This window comes from Abrus precatorius, unplaced genomic scaffold (genome assembly GCF_003935025.1).
Source record: "Abrus precatorius isolate BTA unplaced genomic scaffold, Abrus_2018 Scaffold9, whole genome shotgun sequence".
Lineage (NCBI taxonomy): Eukaryota > Viridiplantae > Streptophyta > Magnoliopsida > Fabales > Fabaceae > Abrus > Abrus precatorius.
This window is the reverse complement of record NW_020874439.1, coordinates 7565145-7590981: the sequence shown is the minus strand read 5'-3', so window position 1 is coordinate 7590981 and position 25837 is coordinate 7565145. Positions and strand designations below refer to the sequence as shown.

Here is a 25837-nt window from a genome sequence, read left to right as displayed (position 1 = left end):
AGAATTTACTTATAATAACATCTACCATTCGAGTATAAACATGACACCGTTTGAGGCCTTGTATGGCAGGACGTGTCAAACTCTTATTTGTTGGTTTCAAGACAGAGTTCATCTAATGGTTGGGTAAAAAATGCTTCAAAAAACTATGGACCAAGTTTAGCTTATACAAAGAAGATTGAAGATGACCTGAAGTCGTCAGAAGTCTTATGCTGATCGATGTCGAAGGCCCTAATCACGTTTTCTTGAGAGTATCACAAACTACAGGTGTGGGAAGAGTTTTAAAGGTAAAGATGCCGACACCTAAGTTTATTGGGCCGTATCAGATACTACATTGTAGAGAACCAGTGTCCTACAAGTTAGCGTTACCACCTCAATTAGCAGGGTTGCATAATGTCTTTCATGTGTCGCAGTTGAAGAAGTATGTTTTAGATCCAACTCATGTGATTGAATCAGATACTGTGCAGAAACAAGAGGACTTGTTGGTTAAGCTTCCAGTCACACAAATTGAAGGTACTAGAGTTAAGGAACTCAGAGCAAGTCAATTCAACTAGTGAAAGTCGTTTGGGATCCACTTACTGGTAATGCAACTTGAGAGTTGGAGGATCGGATGAGAGAGCAATGCCCTAATCTTTTTTATGAACAGTGAATTTTTAAGGACAAAAATTTATTTTCAGGGTGAAAATTGTCAGATTAGTGTAATTATAGGTATTTATTATTCCTATTAAAAAGTGTGTGTGTTTGAACTATATGATCATATGTTGGAATATGAATATAAAGATTGTACAATTGTCAGAAAAGGAGCAGTATATTCATAAATGTTATGGGATGATGTTAAATGTAACGTGTAAAGCGAGCCGAAGAATGATTGTTAAGTGTGTTGGGCATAAGATAAGCTAGGTATTCTAGATAAAGCATTTTGAAGTATTCTCGCTCAAGCGAGATCAGTCTAGCTCAAGCGAGAATAGATAGGATCACCTCAACTGTCCTCTAGTCCACGCAAGAAGAAATCTGGCTCAGGCGAGAGTAAGTCATTCAAGCGAGGAGTCGTAGGAAAAATAGGTAGCACTCTGGACCTAATCTCACTCAGATGAGAATGTTGCTTGCTCAAGCGAGATGTAGGTCACTCAAGTGAAGTGTTCCTCGCTCAAGCAAGAATAGCAGAAATCTGAGATATCTTACTGTTTGGTTTGCTCTCCCAGGCGAAGATGAGCTCGCCTAGGTGAGAGAAGAGCTCGCTTAAGCGAGGATTAGCTCACTCAAGCGAAAGCGCAGGGCCTGGAGGGGTATTTAAAGAGCCCCAGTGTCTAGAAACACTCATTTCTCACCAGACATCTTTTTTCTCTTATTTTCTCTCTATTCTCTCACCATTGTACCTTAGAAAAAACCTTCTCAAGGCCAAATTTCTTCTCGATCCAAGTGGGAAACTTTGTTTAGTGTCGGGCCAGTGAGATCTTGAGACCTTATTCTCCAACTCTGAGTTTTATTTCTTAGGTTTCTTTTCTATAAAGTCTATAATTCTTAATAATAAGAAAATCTAAAACCAAGAGCGTTGTTTCTTTCTTTGGGGACTCACGTGAAGTTTGGTATAAGGAAAACTCATTCTAGGTAAGGGAAGCTTACTTGAGTTAACGCTGTTCACTCAATAGATGTTGAGATATTTATATAGAAAGCTTCGTTTTAGTTGAGAATAAACTATTGTATGAGTAAACCCTAGGTTAGAACCCAGAACATGTGTGGCTGAGTAGATTTCCTTGTTGTTAATGAGTGTTTGGAATGTTGTGGTAGGGTATAACATATTGAAATGTTGTGATGTATGTGCTGAGAATGTTAATATGTGCTGAACTATTTGATTAGTGCTGCGAGCTATTTAGTTTTATCATGAAAATATATGGATGTGTTGTTGGGGCCGAGTGAAAGTGTTTGTATAGCTGAAATGCTGAGGCTGGTAGTCTATCTAGTTGTGCTATATTATGTTGATCTAGTTGTGCTGCATTATATTGATTTTCATCATTTTAGAGCCGAGTTATATGTTTAGGTAGTTAGACATGTAATGATAGAAACGATGAGCTGTGTTGTGTCTGAATCCAGATACCAGGATGGGTCACTTTTAGGCCATAAACAATTCCTTCTGGATTACTTAGGCTATGATATACCCGATCTCTGATAGCGAGTGGGTGAGTCTGATCCATGTTGTACCCAAGAAGATCGGCATAACAGTCTCAAAGAACCAGTTTGATGAGCTGATTCTGACTAGAATTCAGAATGAGTGGCGAGTCTGTATTGATTATAGGAAGTTAAATCAGGCCACTTATAAGGACCACTTTCCCCTGCCTTTTATTGATCAGGTCTTGCAATGGATAGCAGGGAAATCCCATTACTGCTTTCTAGACAAATTTTATGGTTACTTTCAAATACACATAGTCCTAGAGGATTAGCATAAGACTACCTTTACTTGTCTTTTTGGTACCTTTGCTTACATACGGATGCACTGTGTAATGCGCTTGGCACTTTTTAGAAGTGTATGATGAGTATTTTTGCAGACTTCCTAGAGACCTCACTTAAAGTATTCATGGATGACTTTACTGTTTATGGATTTTTATTTGATGCATGTTTAGATAGCTTGTCAAGAGTATTAGATGAGTGCATAAAGTTCAATTTAGTTTTAAATTATGAGAAATATCATTTTTTAGTGACTGCAGAGACTGTACTAGGGCATGTAATGTCAAGTAGGGGTATTGAGATGGATAGAGTCAAGATTGATGTAATTGTTTCTTTAGTTGTAACACTCCAAATTTTATAATATTGATTATACACACACACACAAAAATAGATATTGGAATATGCACTTGAGTGCATGATGAGTTTGATGTGATAATAATTAGAATATACGTGTGAATATGTGTATGTTTGTATAATGTGATGTAGATGTTGATTGTGCATCGAGATTGATTTTTTGGACTGTTTGAAATAGGCTAAGTGTGTGGTACAAGGTGTTCTTGCTGTAGTGAGAGATGTCTCGCTATAGCGAGAGATGTGCAATGACAAGATTATTAGACGATGTGTGCTCGAAGCTGAGTTTCAGTCTGTGCTTAGATTTTGCCATTCCTTGTCTTGTGATGGACACTTTAAACCTCAACGTACAACTTGAAAGAATTTAGATTCTAGACTATATTGGCCTACTATGTTTTGGGATGTACACAACTTCTGTAAGACATGTGAGCAATGTCAAAAGTCTTCGAACATCTCACGTTGAAATGAGATGCCCTAACTACTTCTCTTTTTCTGTGAGGTGTTTGATGTATGGGGCATAGATTTTATGGGTTCCTTTCCTGTTTCATTTGGCTATACCTATATTTTGTTAGCAGTGGACTATATCTCCAAGTGGGTGGAGGCAAGGCCATTCGTATTGATGATGCTCGTGTTGTTGTAGATTTTGTGAAGTCACATATTTTCTGCAGGTTTGGATTTTCTAGAGCATTAATCAGTGACCAAGGATCACACTTTTTCAATTGTACAATGGCTACCTTACTTAAGAAGTTTGGGGTTATGCATAAAGTTTTCACACCATATCACCCTCCGACTAACGGATAAGCAGAGATCTCTAATCGAGAAATAAAGTAAATATTAGACAAGACTGTCCAACCCAACAAAAAGGATTGGAGTCTATGCTTGGAGGAAGTTCTGTGGGCCTATAGAACTGCCTACCAAACACCCATAGGAATATCTCCTAGTAGAAGTGGAGCATAAGGCATTCTGGGTAATCAAGCAATGTAATTTGGATATAGAGGCAGCTGACTCACATAAGAAGCTTCAATTACAAAAGTTGGAGGAGATTCGTAAAGAAGCATATGAGAACTCCAACATCTACGAGGAGCACACCAAGACTTTTCATGATAAGCTAATAGGGCGTAAAGAGTTTCACATTAGTAACAAAGTTTTTTTATATAATTCTAGACTTAAGTTGATGCCCGATAAATTGAGATCTTGGTGGGATGGTCCCTTTCTTGTTATTAATGTTTTTCCTTATGGTGTTGTTAAACTTCAGGATATGGAATTGCAAAGGAGCTTCAAGGTTAATGGGTATCGGCTCAAGTTTTTTCATAAGGGCTTGGAGGAATATGAATAAGAGGAGGTGTAATGCCCCGAATTTTGTAATTTTAATTATTGTTATTTATATAAATCTAAATGCATATATATGTGTGTACAAGTATAAATGAATGTTGTGAATTTGCATTGGATGCGTAATGATGGTGTTTTGTGGGTAATGAGTATGAATATATGTACATATATGTAAGTTGTAGATGTGTGTATGTATATATGTGTATGCATGACTAGATAGGGCTGAAATGGGCTAAGTGCCTAAGTGTGGGGCGTAATATTGGGCTGTTCTTGCTGCAGTGAGAGGATTCTCGCTGTAGCAATAGGGCCCTGGGAGGAAGGACTGAAACTGTCACCTTCCCGCTGTAGCGAGAAAGCGACAGTTTGGGGTGCAGTCTCGCTGTTGCGAGATTCTGCAGAAACCAGGGTGCAGTTTTGTCTGATATTTTTGCTGCAGCGTGAGAGCGTGTCGCTGCAGCGAGGTATCTAGCTGCAGCGAGAGTGTCGCAACTAGAAAAGGATTTAAAGGGGTTAGGATTCGGGAAGGATTATTTCTCCCTCTCCCTTCAAAATCCCTTCGATCCTCTCATTCCCAAACCTTATTTTATCGATTACATTGCCTCCAAAGCCGTTCGGAAGCTTGATTGAAGGTTAAATCCATGTGGGGAACGCTTGAAGGTGAGTTTTAATGGTTAGGGTTTCAATTTTTCATCCCTTTTCTCTGTTTCTGGGTTTCCTTAGGTTCTCATGGAGTTCTTCCATGTATTTTAGGCCAAAATCTGTGTAAGGAGCACGTTCGTGGTCGAATCCGAGTGTGAGTCTTCAATCCAAGGTAAAGAGGGACTCTACCTATCTCAAATGTGTTGTAATTCTTGTGTGTTTTGTTAATTAATGCAATGTGGCTGAGATAGAGAGTAGGAATCGTGTATTTGATGGAAATTGGTGTGCAATATGATGTGTGCTAGAATAGTTAGGCCCCTTGGGGGTGATTGTGTGTGATAGAATGCCATTGATTGGTAAATTAATGTTATTGTGAATAAATGAAGGCTATGTATCGTAAAATGTGGGCTATGTGCCGAGTACTATGAATTGAATATAGGCTGTGTGCCGTGTGCAAGCATGAATATTGCATGTGTGAATGAAATGTATGTGAAAGAGACGTGTAGCGTCGTTGTAATGTGTAGTGAATGGTTCAGCAATACACTGGGGTTGTGAAAGATGAGGATAGTAGAAATACCTTAGGGAGGAGAGAGTGGTGGTGACACCGACTGTAGAACGGGTGCATCATAGGCCACACTCTCTTCCTGACTAAACCTTTGATCACTATCTTTGCTGAGCGACCCGTGACTGCCCACGTGGTATCCGTGAGGCGAGGGTAACCGGTGACTATTCATGGTATAAATCTATGATCACAGTGCCACAGTGAGTGTGGCTAGCATGCATATACATGGGTTTATGAATTGTACTTAGGGATGTGAAATGCTACCGATGCCGTGAGTGCATCGGTGTTAAATTGACATGAGTTGTGTGATAATGCTGCCTGTGATTGTGTTTGTTTAATGTATTGGAAATGTGCTGGAGGTGAGACTTTACGTTGACTGTGTGTTTTGGGTAGTGTAGACTACTCACCCTTACATTCATTTTTCAGGTAATCAAGACGATCAGCACCAGTCTTAGTAAAGGGGTGGATGGAACTGCTATAGGATTTAGGATATTATTTTGAAAACTGATGTATTTAAATAAGTCCTGTAGCAGCTGTTTGATGAAATTGTAACCCCCTTTCTTATTTTGAAATGTTTGACGAAACTTGGATTAGAAATAGAAGTTTTATTATTTCAAAATTTTCTGAAATTTCTTATTTTTTTAAAATTAAATTTAAGGTGTTACAGGAGGCCACTTTTGAATTAGCCAACTACCCCAATTTATAGGAAGTTTTCTTACCTTTCTCTCACTTATTGGATTGTTTGAATTATCCTTATGCTTGCTGTGTTTTCCATTGAGGACAATATTAATTTCAAGTGGGGGGAGTACTATGTTTTTCGTGTGTACATAGTCTAATTAAGTGATTATTTCATGGCTTTGATAGATTGATTGAATCATTCTTCGATTTGATAGGTGGAATTTGATATCTTGTGTGTTTGATTATTTATGATAGAACATATGCCTTATGAGGTTTTGAGCCATATAGATGATAATATCATGTCATTTTACTTTCCTTTATTGTGTAATTGCACTCATGGTTGTATGACACTAGAACTTGCCTTGAGCCTTTTGAAGACTATATTTCTATATATGATGAACGAAAAGATTTGTCACGAATCCTCATCAAAATATAAACAAAAATTAATGCAATACTAGGGTGCTAACCTAGGTCGTCTCCCATGAATCATTGGATGAGTAACCAAATATCAAACATGTAGTGTGCAATGTATTCAGAAAGCAAGTAAAAAAGGGGAGTTTTGCGATTTCATGTTTAATCAACTTAAGCAGAAAATTAAATTGCAAAGTTCAATCAATAAAATGTAGTAACCCCTAGTTCATTCATGTAGACTCTATCCCTATTCCTCTCAAGATTTAATACTCTTCATCTCCTCCCAGAATTAGGTTAATTTAACAAGCGAAAATCAACCTTATGTTTCCATATGAATTAAGCAATTCAATGGACTCCAACCTCTCACACTAAGATTACGCAACCTTAGAAATAAACCCATAATTAAGCAATTCAAGTTTAGAATCTCATTAAAATGAATTAGGGTTAATTAAGCAATGTCCTCCTCATTCAACCATTAATTCAATTCAAGAGATTAGGAAGAAGAAATTCATGAAAGAAAAGGAATTATATTAACATTCAAAGCCAAGGAATTCAAGAATCTATATGAACTCACTAAAGATTACAAGAAAGTTTAACCCTCCATGAGGATGGGTCTCACCATTACAAGATGAAAGTAAAGAGAAATCAATAACATCAAGATGAAAAATTATAGAAAAGTGAAGAAGAAAATGAAATTCAAACCATAGGTTAGACCCTTGGCTGTCACCCAAGGCCACCCTAGGCTCTCTCAAAATGAAAAAAATCTAAAAGTGTAAAAAGTTACGTAACCTAATTCTCAAAAATCTATATATATACTAAGTCTGACACACTTCATAGTGATCACTTTTGTAAATAAGAGTGATCATGCACAACATTCCTCAGGTTTTTCCCTTTCTGGAGTGATCGCTCTCACTTTTGAGCATGTTTACGCGCAAGCACTGGTGGTTCTCTTAGCTCTCGAGTGATCACTGCTACTTCTGAAAGTGGTTACTCTGGCCTATCCCTTGGAATCAGCTCCCTGGAGTGATCACTATGGTATCTGAGAGTGATTACTCTGAGTTCATATTTTTCCCAAGAGCCAAAAATTCATGAAATTTGTCTAGAATTTCCTGCACAATTATTCAAATGATCAAAATTGTAAAAATATATTCACAAAAATTAGCGAAAATAAGACAAAAATTATGAAAGCTATAATATTTGACCTAAATGAGGTTTTTATGTTATTTACAATCTCTAAGTCTATTTTTCCTATTAAAACTCTATAAAAAACTAGACAAAATATCTATAAAGTATGGATTCATTAATATGCTTGCATTAACATGATAGAGACATCATTTCTTTCTTACAAACTACTAGCCAAAAAGCTAACCTTGCATTATTTCCATTGTTTGAGCCCTCTTGAGCCTAATTGTCCTCTTTCTTATGATCTTAGCTCATTTCAAGCCAAAGGTATAAAACAATAAAATGACCCAACCTTAGGGGATACAAGAACTTTGAAATTATTTGGGAATGATCATAAAAATAAGTGTAGGGGAAATTACCTTAGAAAATGCAAGAGAAAAGAAAAATTAGCTCCTTTAAAAAAAAAAGAGAGAGAAAGAAAAAGTAAGTAATAAAAAGGAAAAGGAGCATTGGATGGCTAGCAAAAGTAAAAAGGGATTACTTTTGGATTGTATAACATTATATCTTTGTTTACAAGATTTACTTTCATGCTTACTTTCTTTGGATTTATTTCCTATTGTTCATATATCCTTTTTGGTTTTATCTTAATTGCCTTTGTAATTTTTGCACCTTCACTATACTACTTTATAACCTAGAAAAGTCCTCTTGATTTTTGTGTGTATGTGTGAATTCTAGTGGAGAAGTAGGCAATGGGCAAGCTTATGGATGATCATGCTTCATATTGTGCATTTTGAGTGACACATTTTACCTTGTACACTTGAGTGATTGAGAGTATATCGTGTGAGGATTTTATTTCTTATGGTTCATTCACTTGATTTGATAAGTTCATTTGTCAATTTAAAGTGTGAGAATTGATTTCCATTCTAGCCATGATATTTGAACTTGATAGGCTTTGTACATAGCCTAATTTTTTTAGGTCTCCTATGGTTTAATTTTGTGATTTGACTCGGAGGACAAAATCTTAAGTGTGGGGGAATTTGATGTGATATATTTTAGGTTTACATTTATAATTTTATTTTGATTAATAAACACTTTTCATATGCTTTATTTTTAGAGTGTTTATCATCTTCTAGTTATTTGAATAAATTGGGCTTGTTACAAATAAATGTTTTAATTTCATATTTTCGGTTATTCTGACCTTTGACTACTCTTTTGACCATAACTTTTTCTATAGATATCATTTTTCGCTGATTCTAGTTGTATTGGATTCTACACATCAAGAACTTCGAAATGCATATATGGATCACTGGATTTGGAGTTATTTTTATTTTTTATAATTTTTTGAAGTTGAGGCAAATTTGTTGAATATTATTACGGGATAGCAATTGGACCCTTGTTATTTAATAATTATACTTGAGCTTTTAGATATTATTAAGGCCTGCATTTTGGCCACTTAATTTACCCTAATCAGAACCTATAAATAGATTAATAAAGTTCTGAATTAGGAAAGAGATTAGACACTTTGAGATTTTGAGACTTGGCCGAAATAAGAATCTTTGTTTTTACTTTCTCTCAAACTCTCTCGTTCTTTTCTCATTCTTGCGTGGGTTAAGCGTTTCAATGGAAGGCTAAACCTCTCGTTCAATCTGTGGAATTCAAATGCTGTAATTCTGACTTGAGTTCTGCGTTAATTGCTCTGAGTTTATTCTCTTTTTTTCTCTAATCTCAGAATTGTTTATTGCGATCGTGATTGACTTTTCTGTTGTTAGAAATCAAATTAGGACTCGATTGATGCTCTAATTTGATAATTAATATGAATTAAGTTAAATAATTATTTGATTTAATTCATAACCCTATTCAATTAGGTTATTCGATTGTAGTAATAATTGAATTGGGTGATTGATCAAACGTGGATTTAAATCTTTAGATACTGTGATAGCTAGAGTCACACGCAATTGGTATTCTGTGAATTGATGTTTCTTAATTCATTTTTTTCTCACTATAATTATATATCTGTAATTTAATTGGATTAATTTTTAATTTTTAAAAACCCCAAAAATCTTATTTACATTCTTTAAAATAAAACCTAAAATTAAATTTGACTGAAAATGTATTTCTATGAATTGACTTAGGTTTGGCTCTATACTACAAAGTTTTTAGAAAACTTAGTTGTTTTGATAGTGACTCGACATCGTCTATCACTAATCAAACTAGTTTTGTCTTTGGAAGACAGGGTATAGATAACACCTTAATTCTTAAAGAGCTGGCCCACTCTTTTAACAAATTAAAATATAAAAGCAGCTATATGATGATTAAGCTGTATTTAGAAAAGGCTTATGATAGGCTTAGATAGAGTTTTATTCAAGATACTATTCAAAAAATAGGTTTTAATCATAATTTTACTGGGCAATGTATTTCTTCTCTCTCAATGCTCATTAATTGGAATAATAATCTCACTGAAAAATTTTACCCTAATAGGGGAATTAAGCAGGTAGACCTCATTTCCCTTTACCATTTTGTTCTCTGTCTTGAAAGACTTTTCCATTTAATTAAGGATATAATAAACAGTGGGGACTGGACCTTTTCTCTTTCAATAATCATTATCCTCTAATCTTTCATCTTTGCTTTGCTGATGATATTATGCTAGTTGCTAAAGCGGATATGAGAAATATTGATGTGATCTCCTCTGCCCTAGCTATGTTCTGCTCTGCATATAGTCTTTTTATTAACAAAAATAAATCTTTTGTCTTCTTTTCTAACAACTGTGATCCTATCTTAGCTAAAGAGATTAGCCTTAAATTAGGTATTGGTCAGTCTTCCCAATTTGGTAAGTATTTAGGTATCCCTATTAGTCACCTCAAACCAACTAAATTGGACTTCTTTTTCTTAATTGACAAGATTAGGAAAAAAACTATATCTTTAGAAAATGTATTCCTTATCCATGGCTGGCAGGGTTACCCTTGCCCAGTCCTCCATTATGAGCAATTCTACTTATTTTATGTAATCCATAATCCACCCAATATCTGTTTGTAAGGATATAGATAATATTTGTAAGAAGTTTATTTGGGGTTCTTTGAGTGGTAAGAAATATCATCTCATTAGCTGCCTAAAGTTTGCAAACCTAAAAAAGATGGGTATTGGGATTTAGGGAAACTCATCTTGTTAATCAGGCCTACTTTATGAAACTGTGTTGGAGGCTTTTGACTGTCCTTAATGACCTATGGGTCCAAGTCCTTTGTAGTAAATATAAGTTTTCTATTAGTAAGAACCTTGTTCCTAATACTTACCAAAATTGCTCTCATCTTTGGAAAGGTATTTTATCTGTTTGGCAACAATTTTATACAGGGCTTGGTTGGATTCAAGGGGATGGGCTAACTGTTAGATTTTGGGAGGATAATTGGGTCCACCCTAACCTGTATCTCAAACATTTTGCTCTCCAACCTACTCCTGATTTTGATCAGTAGGAACCTATGGCTTTGTTTTCCCATAACAGCTCCTAGAATAAACCTAGGCTGGAGTCTTTGCTTCCCAAGCACATATGTGCCCAAATTACCCAAATTAACCCCTTAGTTTTTGATAATGGCCAGGATTTGTTTTTCTAGAAATTTTATGGTTCTGGTATGTTTACTGTGAAATTTGCTTATACTTATGTTTTTTTATCATGATTAAAACCAACTTTTGACAAATAATATTTTTAACCAAATTTGGAGCTGGGCAGGTCCACAAAAAATAAAGGTCTTTTATGGAAAATAGCCCATAGTAGGATCTTTACTAATGTTGAATGTTTTAACCATGAAATGACTCAATCTGCTACTTACTCCAGGTGTAATTTTGTAGCTAAAACTGTTATACACGTCTTTAGGGATTGTTGGTTTGCCAAGCACATTTGGAATCATATTCTTCTCCCCGATAATTGGGTTTTATTTTACAGTGCAAGGTTATCTAATTGGCTTGATTTTAATTGTCCCAATCAAATTTCAAATCATACCCTCTTTGGAGCCTATTGTTTGGTATAATGATCTGGAACTTGTGGTGTAATATAAATAAAGAGATTTTTCAAAATTCTCCTCTGTCCAATGAGTCTTTTATTTATAACATTTATTCTAATTTTAACTATCTTATTTCTTGTGACAAGACTTTGCATGAGGGGTCGCCTTGGTTAAGGACAGAAAGATTTATTATATGGCATCCTCCAATTAATAGGCAACTTAAACTTAATATTGATGGTGTTGTTTTTCCAGATTTTGGACAGGTTAGGTGTGGTGGCCTTATTCAAGACAGTAATAGGAAGTTTATTGCAAGTTTTCATAGAACTCTAGCTTTCTACTCTCCCCTGGCTGCAAATATTTAGGGAATTTACTAGGGCCTTCATCTTGTCATTTCCAAGAAGCCCCTTAATATGGATTGAATGTAATTCAAAGGAGGCCATATCTTTAGTTGTTAACCACCTAAATTGTAATCATCCCCTGTTTCATGTAGTTAGTGAAGTTAAGAATCTATTGAGAGAGATTAGATTTATGATATTTAATCATGTTTTGAGTGAAGCCGAAGTGCTGATTGGTTACCTTCCCTCTGTTTTGATGAGGCTTCTTCTTCTTTAGTGCCTTTCTTGAGATTGGACACTCTAGGCATCTAATCTCCTAGATTAGCCATCTAGTTTGTTTATTGTTTTTGGGCAGTTAAGCCCCGTTCAATAACAATTTTTTTTTTTACTATTCAAATTATTCATATTTAAGAGATTAATAATTATTAATAAAAATAATTTCAAAATTTTACCAACAATTATAATACCTTATATTTTTTTATTTCAAATATGTCAAATTTATCAAGAATTATAAGGTGAAATTAAATTTCCATTATAAACAAATAGACAAATTTTGCTAAAACAAATCATTTTGCATTAATAAATTCATATATGAGAAAAAATTAAGAAGTAAATTGCATAAAATATACTGTAAATTTAGGATTTACTTACTGAAAGTTTCAGTTACAACATAATGTATTATCTTTACACATCATTATCCAAAATATACCAAGATTTACAGCAATTCATATCCATTCCTATATAATTAAGACATAAAAATTAGTTGTCTATATTATGTCAATCCTCAATCTTTGCCAAATTCTCAATAGTTAATTCATCATCCTCCCTAAGGTAAGTGTAACCAGGGTTTGCCACCACCTTTATACTAGAGAATATTTCAAATGTATAGTTATTAGGTCTTTCTAGCAAATCATGATCATGATAAGTAAATATATTATTCATGATCTAAGAAGAAAATTTGTACATTATTCATGATTTAAGAAGAAAATCTAAGAGTTTGATGAATTCAACCGTTGGCAAGGAAATCAAAAGGAATTACATAATTATAGATCACTTCTAAGATCCAGTCTTGATTATCCTCAAAATACACTCTAAATTTTAAATGTATAATACGTTTATATTGTCTAAAGGCATAATCTAATCTACATCTTGCAAAACAGTCTATAATTCTAATTTGCCTTTGAGACTTTGTCATCCATATTCCCTACAATGTTTCGTAAAGGTAAGCATTTATTCTATCACTCAAGCATAATACAAACATATCAGATCATGCATCACAGTAATTTCACAATCATAATATATTATATCAGCACAACATAAACATAAGTATAAAAGAAGATAATAGTTCATGTCACCAAGCCATATAACACAAATTTTCATACTATCACAAGTGTTGATACAATCCAACACAACATTATAGTTTCTCTTCCAGATATGCACTCTTAGTGCACTGTGATCACATTTAATAAATGCCTCTAGTAGTTCTTGAGGTCTCACTCAACCATGTCAATAGTCGCCAATTAGCTCATGCAATACATATACAACGTATGCAATCATAAGCCCTTTATTAAAGACATAGTTATGAGTCTAATTGGAAAATAAGTGTGAGGGCATGTGACACATCCGCCCCCAACAATAATGTGTACACAATCATGAATATCACTCATCACCCTACATTTCTCCAAGATATCTATATTGTCTCCAAACTCTATACCCTCAATGTATCTCTATAACTATCCACAATAAATTCATCTAATTATCATAATCGTTCTATAATCCAATCATAAGATCGTGCTTACTATCACTTCCAGGCCAATTCCATATTGCTCATCATATTAGTATATGACTCCATTATGATGACATGTTTCTTAATTATAACATCATGTTTATTATAATCTTCTAGACATATATTTGCAATACAATATAAATATTTCAGTCCAATCAATACAGTATCACATTCAACATATTCAATATACAACAATAAAAGTTCATCTAACTGTACAATCATGCCATCTCATCATATAACTCATATAAACACAAAATATTCAGTCAATCAACAAATCAAACACATACACATCAATAATTTACTTCACTAACACTTATTATTCATACATATATTGCCAAAGTGCTATATAATAAAGCTCTCATGAGCTCAACATACAACCTATAATATAATGATAAAATTTAACTTCCCTTACCTCAAAATTAAGGTTTAACGGAAGATTGATGAAGTTTAACATCCTAGAACTGAAATTTTCCTAAAACATCATGAGATACCCTTGAGAAATATGAAATGGAGAGAAACGATCGGTAAATTTAGAATTAAACTCAGATAAACTTACTCAGAATTGCTTAGAACGGACGTATAACCCTTGATTTCAAGGATAATCACATTGGAAGGGGTTTTATTTGAGAAAATATAGAGAAAGTTCAAAGAGTTGGAAGAGGGTTTGTAAAATGGAAGAAGAAATAATTTTTATGCAAAAAAATATTTAAATACTCCTCAAATTTGCAACATTTTCATTACAATGAGTCTCTCTCGCTGTAGTGAGAGATCATTCATAATATGTTCGGTTCAGCGAGCCATCTCTCCCTACACGAAAAATATTAGACAAAATATGCATATATTTTTCTACACTTTTCGTAACAGCGAGGAATCATCACTACAGTGAGACCTTCTCGCTGTAGGTAGAATGCTCCAGAATGTTCCATCCTAGTGATGTAGTCCACTGCCTTACTCTTGCTAGAGCGAAACATCCTTGCTAAAGTGAGATCCTTACCGTCTTTTACACTTCAAGCATCCTTCAATATCCAATTATACATATATTTAACTTAAAAATGCAATTATAACAATATAAAAATGAGGATATTACAACAATAATAAAGGCTAGTAAATGAGTAATTTTTTAAAAATCAATTTTAGTGAACTTTTAAATTGTCAGTAACATTTGTCATTATAGCCGCGATAAATTAAGTTTTTACCAAAATTCTTTATAATGGCCCGTAAAACTTTTATTAACATTAGATGCAGCAAAAAATAATTTTTTGTCAAGAAAATTTTTAATGACTATTTTTATTGTTCCTAAAAGTTATAATAATCTAAAAATTATTTTTGTTATAGTGTTATAATATAAGTACTCATAAAATACCTTTAGGTCCATTGTAAAATTGGCTACTAAGTAATGTATGCCGTGTACTTTTTTCACGTATCTCATAAAATATGATAGATATTGTTATTTTCTTTTTTAAAATTTAATACTTTAGAGTTGCTATGAAATAACTAAATGACTACGACAAACAAGTAACCAAAATTTGAAATAAAAAAGGGAAAAAAAATTAGGATTGTTTCTATTTTAATGTCATATATACTTTACGAAAGCATTAGGAGCTACAACAGCAGCAACAACAACCAGAAGCATTGTATGTATAAAACAACAGACACTTACGGCAGAGGAAATGACATCCTCTATTAATAGTGAACAGCAGAACGACAATCATAACAAATAACGAAAAACAAGAATGAATAGTCTATTGAAGATGTAGCCAAAATTTAGTTTTAATTGTCTTTCAAAATTTTCTTTGTTTTAACCGAAAAGCAATCATATACACAATTTTGTTATAAATTATTGGATACTTTGATTTTTATTTCATTGGGAATTAACTACTACAAAAATTAATTAATAGCTCAGATTTCAAAATAAGAAAATTGTTGTACATGGACTCCAAAGTATCCACAGTAAAAGAAAACTAAAACAAATCATCAATCCGCACTATTTACCTATCCAAGTGGCACATAATGACTTCATAATTTTTCCAGAAGAGCTAGCAGTGTCTCAAGAAGAATATCTACACAGGTCATACTCCCCAACCCAATTGCACTCCACTATTCTCTTTTGGCTTCCTGTGCCTTAATAACTCCTTGCTCTCGTTTCTTTCGACAAGTCACCACCCGAGGTTGAAAATTATAATGTTGATAAAAGGCTGCATATGCAATATGGGGAACCAAATCTCTAGGGATGCAGAAACTCTTGAAATAATGCTACACACATTATCTATTATTGTTGCTGAAAAAAAAAAAAGACAATAAATAGTAAAATATTGGAGTTTTCATGTTTGGGAAAAGGGTAGAAATATTTCAAGGACAACGTACTCCTTCAAAGCAGCGTTCACTATGAGAGGTTGAGAAGTTGTTATACACCAGTTGAGACTTTCACACTGTCCTTCTATGGAGATTAAGCAACAAACTCTCAAAATTGAGAGTTTCCAACACAACTACCTTAGTAGAACATGAGGAACTTAGTATAAGCAAATTCTCTGAAATCCAAATACATACAAGGCAATCTATTGAATAGAGGGCAAGGAATCAAGCTTGCTGCTCCAACATATAAACACGCTTGCTCAAAATACGCTTGCATTTGTTCTATTCAGCAAGCCCTAAAGTGTAGTATCAGAGAAAATATTAGAAGATAAAAGATAGAGAACTAAGGTTGAAAATATATTTTTGTTTGAAATATCACCACAAACAGTTTACACTTAAAAATTATGAAATCACAATAGAAAAAGATATGGATGGTGATTATTAAATTAGCAATATGCCAAGCAGAACAAAGTCTGCCGGTGTGTGTGACGTTAAATAGTTAAAAACTGGATAACTTTTCAATTCTTAAGGTGTTACCTAGCTAAGTAGTTATCAATATTATGAACATCTAACAATTTAAAACCTTTTTTAATATCTAGAATTACTTCTTCTTTTTCTTTGCATTTTTACATGTAAATATTAAAACAATGACTCTTCGCATGATTTCGAATGATGAAATTATAATTTGAGAATTTATCTTCAATTTAAAATTGAGAACGAAAGTCTAAATAAATTATAAAAAGTACACAATAAAAATTTAAAATATACAAAACATCAATTATATTTTACAGAAGAAACCTAAATTAGTGTATATTTATTTTACATCAATAATCAATTTTCTACACATTTACACATCTCAGTCTACTTCTATAATTTCAGTCCTAAGTTTTAAATGAGAAATTTTAGGTATTAGTTATCTTTCTTATTCTTCAAGTAACACTTTATTTATTGAACATTTATTTTTTAAAATTCAATCTTTATTTAAATTTTATATCAAAATTTTTTTAATTAGTTTTTAATTTTCAAAAATTCATTTTAATTTAATCATATTTAATATAGTAAAATCTTATATTAAAAATTAAACATATATTTATTAAGATTTATAAAATTTATTAAGTATAAATATTTTAAATGTTTATTTAAGATTATTATATTTTTAAGAGCCAAAATAAAAAACTAATAATAGTAAAACTTTATTAAAAATTGTATTTATTATACTTTTATAAGTTTAATATAATAAATCTAAATTTTTATAAATATTTAAACTCAATTCTAAAAAGTAACAAAATTCTATTTTTAATAATACCAATTCAAATCCAAAAATAATTGCTAGCTAATATGCAGTTAATATCAATTTAAAATCAGACTCCGATATTGTTTATCAATTGAAAATTAATTTTATTAGGATAATATCTATTTGACTTTAAAACAAATGGACACCTACTCAAAACTAGTTGAAAGTATCTTATCAGTAAAGCAATTAGACGCAATAATTATTGAGTTATCCCATCTGGCCATAACGTAAATAATTAATTTGTTTTTAAAAATTAAACAAAACAAACCAGGTGACAGAAATGGACATCGGTACCTTTATGATGACTAATTACGAAGGATAATTCGTGGGATGTGTGCGATTTGACGGCTAACAGCACTTGTCTCTTTTCTGCATTCTTTCATTAGGAGGAAACAACTAATAACTTCGAAGATCTTTAAGTTGGCAAGACGACTCATTCCTTCGGGCAGCGATGCCAATATTGGGCAGTATGAGATTTTGATCTCCTGAAGCGATGAGAGGTTGCAAATCCAATCTGGCAAAGCCTTCAGCCTTTGACAATCATATAATGAAATTCGTCGCAGAGAAGGAAGGCAGTTGGTGTCGTCTTTAAACTCAATTTCAAATTCCTCGAGTGTTTCAGTTTCATACCATCCAATTTCAAGGGACTCGAGAGAAGCCAGATTTTGCATCCAACCCTTTGGCAAATTCCTAGGATCATAAATCCTCAAATGTTTGAGCATGGAAAGAGGAGCAGCGGAGGAAGATGAGTCAGCTGAACATGTTGACGCTGTTGTGTTTAGTGTTGCTGTCAATGGCTCCACGCTGCCTTCAGGCCAATGTAAAACCTTAACCCTCGGAAAAGTAGGCATGTAAGTCAACGTTGGACACTTATAGATTTGTAGTTGAGAAAGATGAGGAAATGAAAGAGGTAAGGACAGATTATGTGAATCATTGATTTCATCTCCCCGCATCCGCCATCCCCTAAGCTTCCGACAATTCTCTAATACGAGACTCTCCAAAGAGGGGAAGAAGGTTACTGCAAAACCATCTTCGTAAAGATATACGTATTCCAATTCATGAAGATATTTTATCTCAAGTGACTTCAGAGACAGAAGACGTTCCAACGGTGGGAGACAGCAGCAATTATAAAGCCCAAAGAGAAACATGTCCACAACATTTGTGAGGAGAGAGAGCCAGTTCGGGAAAAGCGTGCCTGGATAATGCAACACATTCAACTGCTTAAGATTATGGTGGGGCTCAAGGTTTTCTAATAACTGTAACCCCTCATTGTCAACAACATCCTCTTCATCAAACCAATCTAGACGAGACCAATCTAGAGTCAAGGATTGAAGATTTTTTTCTCTTTTAAATTTACATCACGTGATTCCAGACCCACGTCTCTGACACGACGAAGATGCTTGATTTCTAGTTTGCCACTTAGGTTCAAGTCCTTCAATTCGTTTAGTGTGCCATGTTTTGTTTTTTGGCTCTCTCTCACAACAAAGGTCGGTAAGAATTGCAAGGAGGATAATTTTCCCAATCCAACTGACATCCCACTCAAGGAGTCATAATCAACTTCAAGCCATCTCAAATTGACTAGTTTTGTGACTACTGAAAATGATTCTTCATCGAATTCATCCAATTTTAATGTTTGTAAGAAAACAAGATTGCTTATAGATTCGGGAAGACTTATTTGTATTGATCCGTAATAAAACTTATGAACCAAATCAAGGTATCTTAAATGCTTGAAATTTTCAATTGAAGCACACAACTCAAAAATGTAATGTGGCGGCGTTCTCAAGACGCGTAAGTACTTGAAATTTGCAACAGACAATTCCTTCTGATAACAAGAAGACCGCAAAATCAAAGTTCGCAACCTACTTTGATCCAACGAATCCAATAAATGAATGGCCCCAGATTCCAATGATACGTGCATGGGTCTCCCTTCAACTTTTTCTGCCTTACTGTCCAAGTAACAATAATCATTGCCAGCAACAAGCATTGCAAGATCACGAATTAAATCATGCATTTTGAAACTAATGATCTCACCGTATTTATCACCTTTTGCATCTTGAAAAAATGAGTTCCTCAAAAATATCTTTACAAATTCGTTACCAATATCTTCCATGTTCTGTTTTCCTGTTGAACATTTAAGGTAACCCTGTGCCATCCATAACTGAATCAACTCATCCTTTGGAATTTCTGAATCCATGGGATATAAAGAGCAATAAGCAAAACATTGTTTCATTTCTTGTGACAAGATGTGGTAACTGAGTTTTAGAATTGGCATGATACTATCTTGTTCTTCACATAATTTCCAGAAGTCACCACGTAAAACATTCTCCCATTCACTTTCTTCATTTTGTCCTCGTAACAGGCCTCCCAGCGTTCTAACCGCCAAGGGAACCCCTTGACATTTCTTGGCTATTTCTTTTCCCATTGATTCTAGATTTTGATTCACTCCTTTGGAATCATCCTCAAATGCAATGTTCTTCAGCAAACTCCAAGATACTTCGTCAGTCAAACCTTTCAAAGGATAGGAAGTGCTAGCAGTCATTCCCTTTGCTACATTTTCACTTCGAGTTGTCACTAAAATCTTACTATCTTGAGCGCCACACATCAAATAATTTCTCAACTCAGCCCATTTGTCATGCCTCTCATTCCAAACGTCATCCAGGACTAATAAATATTTTTTACCTTCTATTTTTTCACGAAGTTTGCTTTGCAAGTTGCCTAATGATAACTTGTCTTCAATTTGGTCACCAGTAATTGATTCTAGTATTTTCTTCATAATAGTTTTGACATCAAAGTTATCAGAGACATTAACCCACATTTGCATTTCAAAAATTTTCTGCACTTCCAAGTCATTATACACCAATTGTGCAAGAGCTGTCTTCCCCAATCCACCAAGGCCAACAATAGCAATCACAGAAACTTTCTTCTTTTCATGTGGCGGTTGTCTCAACAGACTAATAATCTTCTTTTTATCATCATCTCTTCCAATGATATCTGATTCTAATACAAAAGGACATGTTTCCCTCCATTCACTATTAGTTTGCTTAACCACTCCTGATCTTGGACTTAAATTCAAATCCTTCATTTCTTTTACTACACCATTAAAACTTGCTTGTATTTCTATAATTTTGTCAGGCATTTCACTGTATAAAGGAATTTGATTTGAAGATGAAATGGAAAGTACCTTGATTACTTCTTTTCCTTCTGCTGCATCCAATTTGTCCCTACTAAATTGGATAGCAAGGTCATCTAAGAAGTCATCTGCATGATGAAGTACTTCTTTGAACCTTCTAATCCAAACTCGCACATGACCTTGCTCTTGTTTATCGTCAGCATCAAGGAGCACATCATTGATGGATTCAATTGTGTTCTTGAGCTCTTCCAACTCTTCCATCACATCATACTCCTTTCCAAATTCAATAAAATCTGCGGAAGCCAACCTGCAAATGAAATTTGAAGTAACAACAAATGGAACTGACTCAGCCATCATTAAAATGATCAAGAAAGACTATAATAGAAGGGTGCTGAGAGGGAAGTTGAGCAATGTGTAAAAATATTGGCATACGTATGAGCAAAAGGTAAAACATGTAATAATAATCTACAAATCCTACTGATTGAATAATCATTTGTTCATGGACAGCCCAGTTACGTTACTTAAAACATAATTTTCATATCCACTGCAAGGATGACCATTTTATTAATACAAATCTTAGAGTATAGAAAAATTTAACAATTAATACATTTAAAAAATAGATATTTATTTTTTATAATTTTAATACAAAAGAAAAAAGTGTCAATCATCACTCTAAAATGTTTATGACCACTCCTTGTTTAGATTTTTTTATTAAAATATTATTATTAATGTAATCAAATAATAAAAAAGGATAATTTATATATAAATTATTTAAAGAAAAGTGATGACATACATTTTTGGAGTGACAATAGACTCACTCAAAAAGATAATATTTGTAGTTGATTTTTAAAATAAAACAAGACATAATATATAAGTCAATTTTGACAATTTAATACTATAAACATTTTTTAAACATAGCATTACTTTATAACATAACCATTTTTATTAATGTTGATGAATAACTTATTTATATCTCATAAAATGTACCATAGAAAGTAATTTATGTACCGATTACTTATTTTATATTATAATGTTTAATTACTAAATTGTTAGTATATAACATGTATAAAATAATATGTAAATACGCAATCCATCTCTTCATAACCGTAATTTTTAAGTGACTAATTATCATAATATGAATTAATCTATTTCTTATTGTTTATTAATATTAATGTCTTAATTTCTAATAAATAAATAATAACATTATTACAAGCAAAATAATAATAATAATAACAATAATAATAATAATAATAATAATAATATCTATGTATAAACTTTTAGACAAAAATAATTTAGGAGGTGATACATGACATAATATTCGTTAGAACAGAATCTTGCCTTAACCATGAATGAAATTAATGTCTAATAATTTTAACATATAAACGTATAATGTGATAACATGAATATCAATTTTCCTAACTTTAATTTTTACAATTGTGTTTATATATATATAAAATAGTATTTTTTTAAAATATAGCATTTATCATTTTTTTTTAAATATAATATATTGAAAATTTGAGTTCAAATTCATACTTTTTTTTATGAATATTCAGGCGTTTTAAAAAATAAATGATTTGTTAAGAGCTAGTGGTTAATGACATATAAATTCTTGAAGGAACATAATTCTTAATATACATAATAATTCTTCCAAGCGATATACAAAATGACTGTCACGTGGCCATTACTTATATCAATAATTTATTATACATAATATATTAAAAGATAAATGATAAGATTATTACTACAGCTATTAGATATTAGATTATTGAATTTCAGTTTTTGATTTTATTGGAGACAAAAACATTGAATCTAAAATTTTCGATATATTTGTGGTTTATTGTTATTTATAAGTATTTAAGTGTTTACTTTTTCTTTGTTTTTTAATACATTTTATAATATGATTTAAAATTTGGGGTATAAATTTATACAATTAAATTTTACTTGATTTAATCTAAAATATTATTCATTTATTAATTTATTTCCACATTTTCAACAGATAAAAAATTATTAAAAAAATAAATAATTTTGATTAAAAATAAGAATGATGGTAGAAATAACACAAATAAAAATTTTACTTTACTGGTTTTGATATTTAAAAAAATTGAAATGATAAAGAGAATGTCCCATAAAAAGAATAATTAGAGTTATTCGTTTTCATTATTACATATGAGGTGAAAAAATATTAAGAAAATTTAGTCATGACAAATATTTGTTTAACAAAATATATCTGCGTATGTAAAGTTACTTTTTATCATATTAGAAATTTATTTTTTTTAAGTCCATCTTTGATGTTGTTTGCATCATTTAATAACTAAAGAAATGTAAAATTTAAATACTAAGCATTAGGAAAAAAATATTTAAAAAGGTAGAACCATTAAATAATAATAATAATAAGGGTAAAAGAGATTGAAAAAACTAAATATATAAGAACCAATGAAAACTATAACGAAAGTGGTACTTCTCGAAAAGAAAATAGAAAGTATAAACATTTTATACCTCATTTTTTTAATTTAAAAAGAATAAGTTTTTACATAATTATAATTTTATTCTGATTAAATCTAAAATATTATTCATTTGTTAATTTATTTCCACGCTTTCAAAAGTTAAAATAAATTTAATAAAAAGAAATACCTTTGATTAAAAAAATATCTTGGTAATAATAAAAAGATATCTTGGTAGAAATTTTGAGATAATAAATAAAAAAATCAATTTTTGTAATATAATAAGGATAATTTTTTTATAAAAAAAATTATCTTTTAAACCGTTTGCGTTGTCTCAGATGTTTAAAAATATAAACACTAAAAAATAACACTGTCAAAACTTTATTATGTGCAGGAAAAGATAGAAGAAAAATGAAACAAAAAAAAAATATAAAAATTATTGAACAGCAATAAAAGAGATATTATTCATTATGAAAATTTAAATAAAAAAAAAACACTAAAAGATGCGAAATTCTAAAAACAACGATCTAAGAAAATAGGGCAAAAAAAACCTAAACGGTAAGCTAAGATATCATGCAAGAATAAAAAGAATCCATAATTATTGTTTAAATGGAAGAAAGGCCGCAAAAAGAACCTGTGAATGAGATTAGAAGCAACAGCAAATGGAATGTGTTCCTCCATAGAAATACTGAAATCTGATGAGGAGGAAAATAGATCTGCTGATCTGCACTGTGTTCAGTTTGAGATTGCCAATGGCTACAGAAAACACGTTATTGCCCTTATATCTGCTCAGGACAGGGACACATTTGTAATTAGCTATGTCACTAAAACCATCGTTTCTAACCTTATTGGTTCAATGCTTTGATCCTATCTTCAATCTAATATTTTAAATATACGATAAAGGTACGAGTTGCCCACTAATTAGTGTAGCAAATTAGCAATAGGTGAAACTGTTTCTGCGTTTAAATATAATAATAATTTAATCAAATGTTGAGATTAATTACCGTCTCTTGGTTTTCTCGGTTCTGCTTACGTTTGTTGTGTAGTAGTTCACGAGTTGAAGTGTGGAGAGCTAGAAAAAATAAAACTTATTTTTAATCAATTTAGTATATTAAACAGAAAAAATTTTAAAATAATAATTTATTTTTAAATAATTTCGTTTACAACTACTGTACACAGTTTAAAAGACATTTTTATTTAAATAATTTCGGTAAAGTGCAATCTTCATCTGCTTTACTAAAATACCCCTATATCAACCAATCTTACAGTTTCAAGCCGAAAATTTGGACCCTTTTGAAAAATCATAGGACCACAGGTCAACTGGCCCCTGTGACTAAGAGTGACCCAGACGCAAAAGAGGTCAGTGCAGTGCAAAATTTCTGCATTTAGATATAATAATAATTACCGTCATGTACCTTTTTTTTTATCACATATTTGTCATGTTTTATAATTTTATTTTAAATTTAATTAAAATGTTTTTGTATAATTATTTAATTATAAATTATTATATATTTATAATAATTATTTTAAAATTTATATTGATAATTTTTAATTAATTAATAATATTAAGAACTTACACTACAAGTGCATTAAAATTAAAGCAGAATTGAGGATAAATTTATCATACAATCAACTTATCACTTCACTCCCGTACATATATGGGTCCAACCTTGCCTTTCATATTTTTGGTTAATATGCAAATTTGTTATCATGAAATATTAGGGTTAGGTATTAGTTTTGATTTATTATATTTTAATTTTTTTCAAAGTTAATAATACTAAAAAAATTGTTTGCAAGGCAATAAAATTTTACAACTAAAAAGTGATTAAGAAACAAAAAAAATAAAGGAATACGTAATTTTTTAACAAACCTATTACAGCTCCATTTTAAAGATGAATAAATACATTTCAAAGTTGAAAACAGAATTTTAAACCTCTTCCAACATACATCACATTTATCCCATAGTCATGCTCATAGATTCTTTATCTTATATCACAAAAGCATTTTCACTAGTTGTACAATAAGAAAGATAATTAAAAATTAACAAAATAATTTTTAGAAAATTATTATCTTTCCTTATTTAATAAAATCTCACACTTCTTTTTAGATTTGGCTTGATTTTGGGTCAATTTCATAAATTTTTTTCTAATTTCTAACTTCTCTTTTTATATTTTTCTCACAATAACACAATTTATTTCTATGTGTTTTGTGCGATCATGAAGCATTGAATTTGCTGCAATGTATTTTGTTGAATGATTATCACATTGTAAAAAAGATGGTAGCTCATAATGAACTTTAAAATCTTGAAGAAGGTAAGTTAGTCAATTCTTTGTATTTAGCTGCATAAGAATTTTTTGATATGGTACTTTATTTCTTTGATTTCTAAGATACGAGAGAATTCTTAAAATACACACTAAAATCAGTCATTCATTATCTTAAATCACTATAAGTACCCTATTCAATATCACAATATGCTTTCAAATGAGGAGAATTGTTGGAAGAGAATAATAATCCAAGACTTAGAGCTTTCTTAATATATCTCAGGATTCTAATTGTTGCAACATAATATGTCACTATAGGTTTAGAAAGAAATTGCAGAGAGTTGTTGCACATAAAATGCTATGTTCAACTGATTATTAGTTAAATACATATGTAAGTCTTCCAATCAATCTTCTGCAGGCTTGAACATATGTGAATGGTCCATTTCCACCAGAAGACAATTTTGCAATATTATCAATTGGAGTGGGGGCAGGTTTATAAGTTAAGAAACTTGTATTTGTTAACAATTCCAATGCATATTTCCTTTGATTCACCATTATCCCTTTCTTCTTCTTGTTACTTCAAGGCCATGAAAATTGAGAAGAAAATATCTCAATTTTTCAAGATCCTTGATCTTGAATGTCTTACTCAAGACTTGTTTAACCCAATCAATCTCTTCCTTATCATTTCCTACCAATATTATGTCATTTACATATACTA

At 31.9% G+C, this 25837-nt stretch overlaps 1 protein-coding gene across 1 annotated transcript; it reads right to left on the bottom strand.

The window, feature by feature from the left end:
* Positions 1-17592: 17592 nt before the first annotated feature.
* On the bottom strand, positions 17593-23612 carry LOC113850715 (putative disease resistance protein RGA1). Its single transcript, XM_027481271.1, has 3 exons — positions 23493-23612; positions 18645-20724; positions 17593-18543 (listed from the first exon to the last, which is right to left on the bottom strand). The coding sequence occupies exons 1-3, from the start codon at positions 23537-23539 to the stop codon at positions 17593-17595; spliced, it is 3078 nt and encodes a 1025-aa protein (XP_027337072.1). The 5' UTR covers positions 23540-23612.
* Between the last annotated feature and the right edge of the window lie 2225 nt (positions 23613-25837).

What these genes read in the sequence shown, in the direction of transcription:
- LOC113850715 (XM_027481271.1), bottom strand. Translation starts at nt 23,539, where the DNA reads ATGGAGGAACACATTCCATTTGCTGTTGCTTCTAATCTCATTCACAG. An exon ending in GCTTCTAATCTCATTCACAG is followed by an intron (nt 20,725 to 23,492) that starts GTTCTTTTTGCG and finishes TTTCATTTGCAG; the next exon opens with GTTGGCTTCCGCAGATTTTA. An exon ending in TGGGTCTGGAATCACGTGAT is followed by an intron (nt 18,544 to 18,644) that starts GTAAATTTAAAA and finishes GAGGGGTTACAG; the next exon opens with TTATTAGAAAACCTTGAGCC.